The sequence below is a fragment of the Pistacia vera genome, unplaced genomic scaffold, assembly GCF_008641045.1.
Source record: "Pistacia vera cultivar Batoury unplaced genomic scaffold, PisVer_v2 Contig152, whole genome shotgun sequence".
Lineage (NCBI taxonomy): Eukaryota > Viridiplantae > Streptophyta > Magnoliopsida > Sapindales > Anacardiaceae > Pistacia > Pistacia vera.
Window position 1 is genome coordinate 1,854,406 of NW_022195597.1, and position 13,123 is coordinate 1,867,528.

The following is a 13,123-nucleotide window of genomic DNA, read 5'->3' on the forward strand; positions in this document are numbered from 1 at the left end:
CAATTCTTGCGCTTTATCTTATCATTATTAAGTACTGTATATGCTATTGAAATTTTTAATGTATTTCAATTACTCAATGAACCAGCTTTTTTATTAGAATCACAGCAGCATCAATTTTTGTTTCTTACTTCCGCCTCTTCACTCTAATGTCAGGAAAAAAAAAATCTGCTTGAAATTAGAGATAATACTAGTTACATACCGATAATAATATAATGTTGATTTATAAATCTACATCTACTACCAGAATTGGTGTATGCCCGACGACCGGAAGCCGATGCGAGTTTACTAACATTACGCCAAAGTGTCCACAGTGTCAGCAGTAATTTCCATTTGCCATACCCCAACATCACTCACGTTGAGGTATGAGTGTTGATTGGTATCCTACAGCTTTTCCTCTTATAATCGACAATATGCGGACGCCATGTAAACGTTGACACAGTATTTGCAATACACCAACGTCGTTGGCCTTGGGTCTGTCAACCTGATCATGGAACAGGATCATTGAACATTTGATAATATAATCACGATAAATTAATGTCTGTTGGAATACAAATATTAATAATCCACATTATAATTATGTTAAATTAATGTTGCTTTGGATACAAAACAAAAGTGGAGATAAAAGTTTGTCAACTTGCAGGTAAAAGAAAAGATGTGTACAAAGAGATATGGCGCGTACCTATTGGTTTCTAGAAAGGAAGAATTGATGGCCTTGACAAATATATGAAAATGGGGAAAAAAGTCTTATAGATTACGCATGCGTAGACACTATACAGTAGAGGAGGGAAGGGCAAACCAAAAACAGGCACAATTTCTTAGAAGTTTTTCTACTAGCTGTGAAAGTGAAACCCTGACAAGGAAGAACTTAACAATTTCTACACTACTAACGACCCGGAAGAACTAAAGTTTTTCTAACAGAATGACAGAGACCAGGAAGAACTTAACTAATGACCAAGGCTGAAGAATTTTTCTTAGTTTTACTGGACACGTAAACAAGTTTGGCTCAAATATTGAACCAAACACATCAACAATCTTATAAAAGAAATGAAATAATTCTTCTCACTTGACTATCTCTGTCAACAAAAGCATTTTACCTCATAAAATGCTAAACGATTCGCCGTATAAATAAATAAATAACTTTTCAAAGATAAGAAGTGTAGATTGGTCATACTTCCAAGTATATTGAAACAATTCGGATTTTAAATCTTCCAGATTCATGAACCCACCATATTTGATTATGAACATTATAGCATCTTATTAATTTCTATATACATTTATAAAATAAAATAAAAAGGTGTAAAGTAGTGAAACAGATATCAGCACCTGTAGGAACAAGGGCATGTTGTATGATAGGATGCTTTTGTCTTTATATTCTTTTGTTTGCTCCTTTCTTTCGTCTGCTTAAGATAGATAAACAAGAGGAGATTAGGCTCTTAGTCTATTAAGTTTGTGTTTTTGTTTCTATCTTAAAACTGTCCTGAGGTAGGATGACTGATTTTTTATGGTCTTTCTATACCTTTTTTCTCTCTTTTAATAATTAAAAAAAAAAAAAAAAAAAAAAGGATATCAGAGTTTGGTCTTTAGACTAATCATATAGTAGACATCGAAAGTGCTTTCATAATAAGTACTTACTGCACCTCAATATTGCAATTGGATTTTTATCTCCTAATTCTTTAATATCTATTTTACTACTTACAAATTCAATGAAAGCAGGGTAGCACTACGCAGGCACTAAAGTTTCAAAAAAGATGTTATTCTCCTTCCACTACTGTTTCTCTTTGGTTGGCGCACTGATTTCCTTTAATGTTTGATCATTGCTTTTGGAAAATAATGTGAACACATGCCTCAACTTTGGACGGTGGAAACATTATTAATTGGACAATCTACAATTCTTTTCGTAAGCAATGTTTGTGGACAACGAAAACCAATAAAACTTTTAGAGGAAATATTTTCTTTTTCAGTTAATCTATGTCTTCTTCATGATAAATGTACTCAAGAAATGACCTTCAATAATGGTACTTTGTTAGATGTTATGGAGTCCAGTTCACCAAAAGTAAATTACAAAAACACAAAGAATTAAAATTATTCATATGATGAATAATATTGTAAAAGAAAGTACATATATTTTCTGTATTAAACTTTTTTAATAAGCATCCATATGGTTCTATTTGTATTAGTTAACAAAGAAAAAAACTTTATTCAATGCTTTCTTAAAATGAATTCAAGCAGTAATGCCGAAAACTAATGGCAGAAGTGTGGTGGGGTTGGTAGTTTCTTTGCTTTGAAGGAATCAAGTGTCAGTATCCAAAGTTACAGGATATAATTAGTATTACTCCTGAATTCAGTTATTGAAGCCGCGAAAATCATAAGTAACTAACATCACACAGAAAATAGTTTAATGTACATAATCAAGAGATTTATTATATTCAAACTATAATAAACTTGAGTAACCTAACCCCAAGGCTTGACGGTCAAGAAGGTTTGTTCTTTTTATTGACTTTTTGTTTTTGAACCACCTTGGATTCACCTACAACATTTATGGTTTACTTTAGAAGATTTGGTTTTTAAAGTGTTTAATGTATCTCGAAGATTAGTTGAGATGAACACAATTGACCTAATGCTACACATAAATGCAAAGCAAGAACTCATGGATTTGGTTAATTAATATATATGATTTAATTAAAACATGTAGAATTTGACAATCTTGTCTTTGACCTACCACAATTTCCATCTATATATATATGTACATGTATATATGCTATTTTATTGAGTAAGACTTTAACAACCACACAAATGATAACCACTATTAAATACAGAGATCAAAATCTTTTCATAGTCACCCTCTTCCCCTCCCATCTCTCTTCTCCTCATTCATCAAATGGATACCATCATCAACTTTCACTTCAAACGCTTCACTAAAACTCTAATCTTCCTCCTTCCTTGCTTTCTCTGTATATATTCTCAAGCCTCTCTATTGCCCCCACTACCATTAATACCAGACCTGTTATCCTTCTTAGACCTCAGACTCGCGCTTATTTACCCCATTATCCAAACCTTCAAGGACACAATCACATCTGATCCCTTAGGCATCACCAGCACTTGGGTTGGATCTGATGTATGCAACTACACAGGTTTTTACTGTGATCACCCGCCTGACAATGAATCTGCCACCGCCCTTGCGTCCATCGATCTCAACAGCTTTGGCCTCGAAGCCCCAACTCTTGACGGCTTCCTCGACCGACTACCGGATCTTGCTCTCTTCCATGCCAATTCCAATAAATTTTCTGGCTTTTTGCCGGGAAAACTTGCGAAACTCCCATTTTTATACGAGCTAGACGTAAGTAACAATAAATTTTCCGGTCCTTTTCCTCAGGAAATTCTTCAGATGAGTGGCCTATCATTTTTAGATATTCGATATAATTTCTTTTCAGGGCCTGTTCCTCCCCAACTTTTCTTGTTAAAACTAGAAATACTCTTCCTGAATAACAATAATTTTGGTCAAACTCTCCCGGATACTCTGGGTTCTACACCGGCACGTTATATCACCTTGGCTAACAACAAATTCACCGGTCCAATACCAAGTAGCATCGGCAAGGCTTCTGCAACGTTACAGGAAGTTTTGTTCTTGAATAATCTAGTCTCAGGCTGTCTCCCATATGAACTAGGGTTTCTGAAAGAAGCTACGGTTATTGATGCTAGTAACAATCTATTAACTGGTCCATTACCACGGTCGTTAGGGTGTTTGGGGAAGATAGAGCAGCTCAACTTTGCTGGAAATTTACTATACGGGCAGGTGCCTGAAGTGTTGTGTGCAGCGGGAAGTTTGGTGAAGTTATCTTTGTCAAATAATTATTTCACTCTAGTTGGACCGTTGTGTAAGAATCTGGTCGATAGTGGGGTTCTTGACGTGACAAGAAATTGTATTCCTAATCTTCCGAATCAGAGATCGGCGGCGGAGTGTGCATCTTTCTCTTCGCGGCCTAGGACTTGTCCGCGCCCCTCAACGTTTAACACAATTCCTTGCAAGGTTAAACCAATGAGCAATCCCGAAACGAGAACGAAGAAAAATTCAGTTACTTATAGTGCTCTTGAGAGGCACAGAGTACCTTGAGGCTTCTTTTTGTTATATTAGAATTTTTAACCAAAAATTTAGCTGTAAATAGAGAAAAAAACAAAAAATATTACAAGCATATTGTCCTTTTCTTTTCTTTTCCTTTTTTATTTCTTTTACCTTTTAGTCTTGACTTCACATCCATGATAGCTGGAGATTAAGTATCTAAATGTATATTAGATGATTAAAGGGCCCGAGATTTGAAAGATTATATCAATTTATGAAATTCAATAATGAACAAAAGATCAAAAACATGGTTGAAAAGTCAAGTTAGATGTATAAGCTGTTTATTTTGCTTGCTTTTTTTGTGGTGGCTGGTAGAAATTGGTCAAGCAGGGCCGCCACATATTCAAGACGCACCTAATGTGGGTGATGTAATATGGGCCAAGAAGCAAGAAAATTTGGCATATCAACCGATGATTGTGGAAGAAAAATGTGTATCATTTTGTTGATTGATGATATTCACTTATCAATTGTTCGGGATTAAACCAAGATCTATATTTGCCTAACTTTTATATTTCAAAGTCTAAAATTCAATTTTTGTCGTATCTCATTTTCTTCGAGCAAAGTTGTCTCCTTAAGAAATGGGCTTGAATCATGAGAACCTAGGATAAATCGAATGCAAAATAACGTTCAGTGGGTAAAAAGTAAAGTAGCATTTGGTTTAAGAAATATTGTATTATTGGGAATGTTATATTAATGGGAAAATAGATTACCTTGAAAATTATTGAAAATATTATATTAAACATGTTTCATTAAATTGGTGGGTATAAATAATTAATGTGTTTGGTTGGGAAGAATAAAATATTATCGGGATAGACTTTTACTAAATTACCCTTATTATTTAGAGTATTACTTTTAACCCCCTACACTTGATAATTTAGCTAAAACACCTCAACCACAACAAAAGTTTAAAATTTAACAAAATAACTAGCCATCAAAGACGATTGCCAGCCGTCGGCGGTGGTCTATGACCGATAGTCCTCTTAAGTGGCTGACTTATTTTGGGTGGTATTCATGTAAATAGTGAGGGGCATTTATGTCCAAAAAATTAATTTATGAGGTTACAGAAGTTATTTCGCACATTTGAGCTAATTGTTATTTGGTAGACATATGAGGGCATTTGTGTCCAAAATGTTTATTAATTAAGGGTAAAACATGAACAAAATTTGGATTACCCTGGTAATAAAAAAACAACACCCTTTCGACCAGTAATTAGATTTATCCCCCTTATTACATACAGTAATCATTATTGGTATTAGAAATTATCAGAATCTTTTATTACTTAACACCCAAACATGGTAATGACCGAATTAAAAGATAGATTACCTGAGTTATCTTTTATTACCCCGAACCAAATGCACATTAAATTGTACTTACTAATATAAACATAACAGTTGATTACAATCAGAGCAGCGTCAATTAGGTTTAACTTGGATTGCTTAATTCCTCTTCTTCCCTCTCTAATTCATGTTATCTTCTCATAACCAACAAATACACAATAATATTTCTACATTAGTAATATTATAGATCCCAATTTTTCATTTTAATATTTTCTAACTCAAGGGATTCGATATTTATTTGTAGGCAGCCATCATTGAATATATATTGATAATATAACCAGATAATAAATAAGTATTGTTGATGCAAAAATACACCAACTAGAGTGATCTGATCGACCTTGACGAGATTGAAACTAATGTGTGCGTGATTCCGGGTAACCAGCAATGTTTAAAAAGAAAAATGTAGTAAAGTAAATGGCACAGTGTGTTTTTAAAGTGGTTCGGCAAGTTACACTCTTGAGACTACGTCCACTGTTTTTATATTTGCTGTGAAAGCTTACAGTGATAATCCTAGAATAATTTGCTAACCCCTTTCTCATCGTTGATAGGGGTTTATATACAGATTTTGTACAAAGGAAAGAGCAAAAATAAAAGGATTACAATTAAGATTGAAATACAACTCCGATATTCTCACGATTGGGCGCTATGATCGCGCCAAGATTGTCGTCGATCTAATCATCCCACGATATCCGAGATCCGAAGTTATTTGTGAGTTGGTTGAACAACTGTAAGGATTGGTTGCGACTAGCTTATGCTAGGTCAAGCTACAACTCGACGAGCTTATATTGGGTCAGACAATTGATTGAGTTAAACTGATTATGGATCGAGGTATAACCTCACAATTCTCCAAGCTTGATGGAAAAATCACACACAACATCTGTCCCCTAAAGTTCGATGCTCGTTTCGAGCTTTGAAAACTATTGCTCGACTTGGTATTAAGCTCGAACATCATCGGTTGTTTGCTAAATGCAGATTCGGTTGAGCTTTGTGAGTCGGACTCATATCTAGTCGATGTATCCAACACTTGGCTTTTTTTCTGCTATGATATTCTTGACAAATTCGAAATTTGAAATAAAGGGTATATGTGTAACTTCTACACGGTCATGTCGCATTAAATGCAGCAACCTTTGGCAGTTACTTTTTGTTCCGCGTGGGCAACTACAACTGACCATGCACAAAGTTGAGGCGATGTGCGATGATGGTTATGATTACAATAGTTTGACGGTTAATTGCCCGCCACAGGTGATTGACACGTGGCCACATCCAAGGGCCAAGATTGCTTGACAAATGGAGGGTCGAGATTTACTGTAGATCGATAGCTATGATCAAACCCTGCCATTTTGTCTCCCATGCAAGCCATTATAAAAGCGGGCAATCATTGTCAGAACTTCTTCACACTTTGTGAAAGTTGAGAATTTTTTGTGCTTACTCCGTTGTTGCTATTTCGCTTTCATGGTGCTCTTCCAACCAGTTTCTTCTAGCTTTGTACTTCGGTAAGGTTACTTTACCCTCCTTTAATTACTTTTATTCCTTCTTACGATTAAGGGTGGCCATTGTCGTGGCCACATTGAGCTTTTTAGAGCTTTGCTAGGGTTTTTGAGTGTCTCCAACAGTCTTGGGTTTAAGGAGAGTTTATAGTGGTGGCTGCCAAAATCCTGGTAGGTCACGTATGTCTGTCATCCGACGCGAGCTACCCTAGGTGCCTAAACTGAGAGAAAAGTGTGGATCGGTCGCCAAGTTTTGGAGCTCAACACATGTTCGCTTCTATTCAAGTACCTAGAGGCGAGTCGTCATGTCTTCGTCAAGTAGTCATACCATTGATCGAATGTTTGATTCCCTAATGGGTTTAGCAGTTCCTAGGGGCATAGTCCCCAAGGCTTTCGAAGAGGTTGTTACATGGAGCTCAGGCCCTGATGCGGCAGGCTCTTTTAACCATGCCTCTATGGAGGTCGCTCAACTAAAGAAGTCTCCAGCTCATAGGCCGCGCAAGGAGCCACAATCCTTGATTGATGCCGAGGATCTTAGGCGCATAAATGAAACTTATGCGCCTCGACTTAACTTGAGGGCTTTGGGAGGCTTCTCCCGAAAGAATCCCCTACAGGCTGCGTGGTAGTTTCTAGGTCCCTTTTGAGGTGCGGGCTGTTTATCTCCGCCCATCATATCATCAATAGCGTTTTGAGATGATTCGACATCGTCCCTCTCCAGCTGACTGTGAATTCTTACATTATAATTGTAGGTCTATACATAGCATACCAAATAGCTGCGTTGGGCGAGCCATCTGTTGAGGAGCTTGTCCACTTATATAGGTTAAAGAAAGGTCAAGACCAAACGTACTATCTCTCCAAGGTGAGGAAAGTGCATTTCAACAATTCAGTCGACGTCCCTAAGAAAGTCTCACATTAGGATTCCTAATTTTTCTTTTGTGAGGTCGGGGAGACTAGCGTCTTTGCTTCGAAAGCTAGTAAGACTTTGACCCCTACATGTGCGAAGAGTGTTTCCAAGCTCGATTGTTAGGCTGATTGAATTTCTTTGTTTTGTAGTAAACGTCTAGCAAAATTTTCTCCCTGCTGTGAGCTTAGCATGGCTTCAGCACTTCACCAATCTTTCCAAAAAGGAGCATGATGTTAACAAGATCATCTCACTTCCTTGGCTGACGGCGTACAGCTTTTGTGCGAACGAACCCACATTCAGCACTATTCTCGAAAAAGTTAAGTACTTACTTGCTCGTCTTTCTTCTTTTATGTTTTTATAGGTCACTAATTGTTTGCTTCTTCTTTTGTAGAAATGTGGGAAGAGAAACCAAAAGCCCTGAAGAATAAGACAGCGGCTTTCAGAGCTGCCAAGAAACTATCGATCGCTCCGGTGAAGAAGCAGCTCATTGATGCTGTTGGAATGGTCGGGTAGGGTGCCTCATGCTCGATCTTCAAACAAAGCAATGGTGAGCTTAGGGAAGACCCAAATGCCAAGAAGCCTGTGACTACCCCCAAGGCAGTCGGGGAGAAGAGTGCCCCCGAGTTCCAAAAGAGCTCGGCGAAGAAGACCTTTGAGCCAGCTAGAAGCTAGGGGAAGCAGAAGGCGCCTAAGCAGCATGATGGCTCAAGCAAAGAAAAGGTGTCAATGCAGCATGAGGCTCTAGTAAGAAGAAGTCAACGGAGCCGTATTGGAGCTCGAGAAAACAAAAGGTCGCTGAGTAACAAGGTGGCCCTAAGAAGTCCGTAGCCGAGGACTTAGCCAAGAAGAAATCTGTTCCTATAGGCGAAGCTGTCATTCCTGCCCTAAGAAGTCAAGCTTGCCTTAGCAGGGAGACAAAGTGACGGACGAGGCAGCTCAAGTTGAACTCGATGCAATGATCGATGAGCTCCCCGAGCACATCGATGTTGGGGCCTCGGTAGCCAGGGATGTTGTCAACCTGTAACTTATGCAGGCATCAGAGACTGGTCTCCTTCCCACCTGTTGAATTGGGTATGCAGCTATGGGACCAAGGTATCAGTAGTTCGCCTTTTTTTCCATTTTTTTATAAACACTTCTCTTTATTCCTCGCCAACTCTCATCATTTTTTTTAGGCTTGCGTATCGACCAAGCTCCCCTATGATGAGAGGTATCCCACGTTGGCGAGTACTCATCAAGGGTGGTAAGAAGCAGATGTGCTCAAGGAGGATGTCAATGTAGCGAAGAAGAAGAAGAAGGAGAAGGACTCGAAACAGGCCAAGCTTGAACGACTTAAAGAGGAAATAGTGGCCTTTAAGGTCAAGGAAAGGGAATTCCTCGACAAAATTCAGGTGATTAAGGCCCATCAGGCAAAGGCTGAAGCAAAAGTGGTCGAGGCTGAGAAGAGTTTGGCATAGTAGCGAGGTGCCAACAATAAGCTGAACTCTGAGCTCACCTCGACTCAGAAATTTGCCTCAAATTAGGATGCTAAGTTCAAAAAGGTCTCACTCGATCTTTCCCAAGAGGCGAAAGGTCTCCAAGAGGTTGACGCTAAAATTGAGCAGTTTAGGCTCAAAGTCGGGGAGCTGAACTCGGCCCTCATGAGCCAAGCTTGGGAGACGTTAGTTTTCTTGGTGTAGAAGTTGTGGGAAGCTCATCCCTCGATTGACTTCTCTTTTCTTCCATGGGCTTATTAGAGGGAGGTCAACAAGATGAAAACCGAGGCTCAAGAGATGACCTATGTCTACTCGGACAACTCCGAACCTAAGGAAGGGGTTGAGAAAGGAGAGGAAGATGTTGACATCAAGTAGGAGGTCAAGGATCTGACTCTTTTGGCTACTCTCTTGCCTATAGCCGCCGACCTTTCTCTGTTCGAGATTCTGCAAGACGTCTAGACTCCTACCTCGAAGAGGTTGCCAAAACTCTTGCTATCGAGGAATCATTTGCCCCGATTGACGACGAACTCCATGGTTCGGTTGATGATGATGCCCTCGCTCTTCCAACTGCTTGAAGATTTTTATTTATTTATTTATTTATTTTTATTTTTTTGTATCTCTTTTTTTTTTATTTTTTTACTTTTTTTTTTTTTAGTGTGTAACTAAACCTTCCGGATTAATGAAAGATATGTTTTGCACATTTATGTCAAGAAATTTTTATTTCTACAGAGTCGTTCTAGTCATCCTTATCAAACTTAACATAAAAAAATTAAATTTGCTCTAAGTTATACGTAGCTTGCTTCTTGAGGAACTTTTCGAACATTTATAAGGAAATCTTGTGTGACAATTCCGAGTTTAGACTAGTTGTCTGTCTTGAGTTTTTAGCGCTAGCTTATGACCGATTTTCCTTCGACATGTTTTACTTGAATTTTTCCAAGTGTCACTTGGTCGATCTGAGGAATTTCACCTTTAATGAGTTGAATTTTGGCGTGGATTATCGAGCTATCCTGGACAATATTTTTGAGGACTAGATCACCCACTTCAAAGTCCATGTTCTTGACCTTGGAATTGAAATATCGTTTGGCTCGCTGCTGGTATGAAGTGAGACTTAGCTTGGTGTTCTTCGATTACGTCTAGCTTCAAGCAGAGAAAATCTTTGTTCGTTTCTTCATTGAAGACCTCCCTCCGGAATGAACTAATTCCTACTTCAACTGTGGCCATTGCTTCACACCCATATGATAAAGAGAACCGAGTTTCTCTTGTCGAACTTCTGGCTATCATTCTGTAAGACCATAAGGTCTTAGGCAATTCCTCAACCCATGTACTCTTCAGGGTGTCGAGCTTCTTCTTAAGGTGTGCTTGATAACTTTGTTCATGCCTCTACTTGACCGTTAGCTTAAGGCCGATAAACAGCGACGAAGCTGTTCTTGGTACCGAGCCTTTCGTAGAAAGATCTAAAGTCCTCACTGTCGAACTATTTTCCATTGTCGGTTATTATTATGTGGAGCATTCCGAATCTACAAATGATGTTTTTGTAGATGAAATCTTTCTGCTTGTTCGATGTGATGGTAGCTAAAGGCTCGGGTTCTGCTTACTTTGTGAAGTAGTCCACTGATACCACTACGAACTTAACACCTCCTTTTCCTTGAGGCAAAGGGCCTATCTGATCGATGCCCCAAACTACAAATGGCTAAGGGCTTGTTAAAGTAGTTAACTCTTATGGTGAAGCTTGCGGAACATCTGCAAATCTCTAACATTTGTCGCATTTGCGCACCTAGTTTACTGCATCGTCAAAAATTGTTGGCCAGTAGTAGCCTTGATGAAGCACTTTGTATGCTAGAGATCTACCCCTTGCATGATTCCCACAGATGCCTTCGTGGATCTCTCTTAGAACATAATCTGGATCTTCATGGTCAACACACCGTAGGAGTGGTGAATTGTACCCATGCTTATACAGTCTATTATTAATGACGCAGATTTTGCTCGGAGCATTCTAGCTTCATTTCTTCCTTCAGGCATTGTTCCATCTCTTAAGTAGACAATTATTGCATCTATCCAGCTGTATCTTTGCCCTGTTACTAAGACTGGTTCTTGTGGAGCGAGAATGCTTAGACTTGGGAGGAATTTAACAAGTATCGAATCAATCTTCTCTTGGCTCATTGTAGAAGCTAGGTGAGCTAAAGCGTCAACCACTGAATTCTTCTCCCTTAGGATTCGAATAATAGTGAAGGATTTGAACTGCTCAAGCTCGTATTTCACTTGCTGGAGATAGGATGTCATTCTGTCTTCTTTTGCTTGATATTCCCTGGTAATCCGATGGACTACGAGTTGGGAGTTGCTATAAATCTTGATGGACTTTGCCCCTATTTCCTTGGCAAGGAGGATCCCCGCGAGCAATTCTTCGTACTCTGCCTCGTTGTTAGAGGCAGCAAAACTAAATATGAATGCACTCTGATTGGGTTCCCTTCGGGACTTTTGAGTAAGAGCCCAGCTTACCCCATTCTCATTTGAGGACCCATCTACATACAGAGTCCACTACCATAGATTGTCAAGCTTTAGTCTCTGTTTTTCGCTTACCTTCGAGGTACTTGCCCCTGGCAAGCTCACTTCCCTCTCGGGCTATTAGGAAAATTCTGAAATAAAGTTTGCCAAAGCCTGACCCTTTATCGCTGTCTCGGGATGTACTTGATATCATGTTGGCTTATTTCCATCGTCCACTGGATCAATCTGCCTGATGCTTCAAGCTTCTACATTATTTTCCTTAATGGAAAGTTCGTCAGCACATGTATGGAGTGTGCTTGAAAATAGGGCCACAGCTTATGGGCGGTGGTGACTAATGCATAAGCGAGCTTCTCTATCTCAGGTTATCTTGTCTCAACATCGAGCAACCTCTTGCTCACATAGTATACCGGCCATTACACTCCTGCCTCTTTGCGTACCAAAGCCGCGCTGATCACGAACTTGGATACCGATAAGTATAGAAGCAAAAGCTCACCCTAGATGGGCTTTGATAGCAAAAGAGGCTGCCCAAATGCTTCTTCAATTCCTGGAATGCTTTCTCACACTCCTTTATCCATTTGAAACCCTTATTTCCCTTCAAATTTTCAAAGAATGGTAGGCACCTGTCGGTGGCTCGGAAATAAATATGCTAAGTGCGACCACACGCCTTGTTAAGCTCTGAACCTGCCTTATGCTAGTTGAGCTTTTCATGTCTAGGAGAGCTTGAATCTTTTCTGGGTTGGCTTCGACATCTCGTTGATTGACAAGGAAACCTAGAAACTTTTCCAAGCTTACTCCAAAAGCACACTTTAAAGGGTTGAGCCTTATTCCATATTTTCTAAGGATGTTAAACATTTCCCTCAAGTGCTCAACATGACTTTCGATGACCTTTGATTTGACGAGCATGTCGTCAATATACACCTCCATTATTTTGTCGATTTGTTCAATAAACATCTTGTTCACCAAACGTTGGTAGGTCACCCCAGCATTCTTCAAGCCAAACGGTATAACCTTGTAACAGTAAATCCCCCGATCAATAATAAATAAGGTGTGTTCTTCATCGGACTGGCGGGCTGGTACATCAGAATTTGGTTATATCCCGAGTATGCATCTATGAAGCTAAGTAATGTGTTTTTTGCTGTCGCATCTACTAACTAGTTGATCCGAGGCAAAGAAAAGTTATCTTTGGGATAAGCTTCATTCAATTTTGTGAAGTCGACACAAGTCAACCACTTGTCATTCGACTTTTTCACCAGGACTAGGTTGGCAAGCCAATCTGGGCATCTCACTTCTCTGATGAAGTTGAT

The 13,123-nt window shown here is 39.1% G+C and overlaps 1 protein-coding gene across 1 annotated transcript; it reads left to right on the plus strand.

The window, feature by feature from the left end:
* The first annotated feature begins 2,788 nt into the window (after positions 1-2,788).
* LOC116124482 (uncharacterized protein At4g06744-like) lies at positions 2,789-4,533 on the plus strand. The gene has a single exon (XM_031410222.1). The coding sequence runs from the start codon at positions 2,879-2,881 to the stop codon at positions 4,109-4,111; it is 1,233 nt and encodes a 410-aa protein (XP_031266082.1). The 5' UTR covers positions 2,789-2,878; the 3' UTR covers positions 4,112-4,533.
* The last annotated feature ends 8,590 nt before the right edge of the window (positions 4,534-13,123 follow it).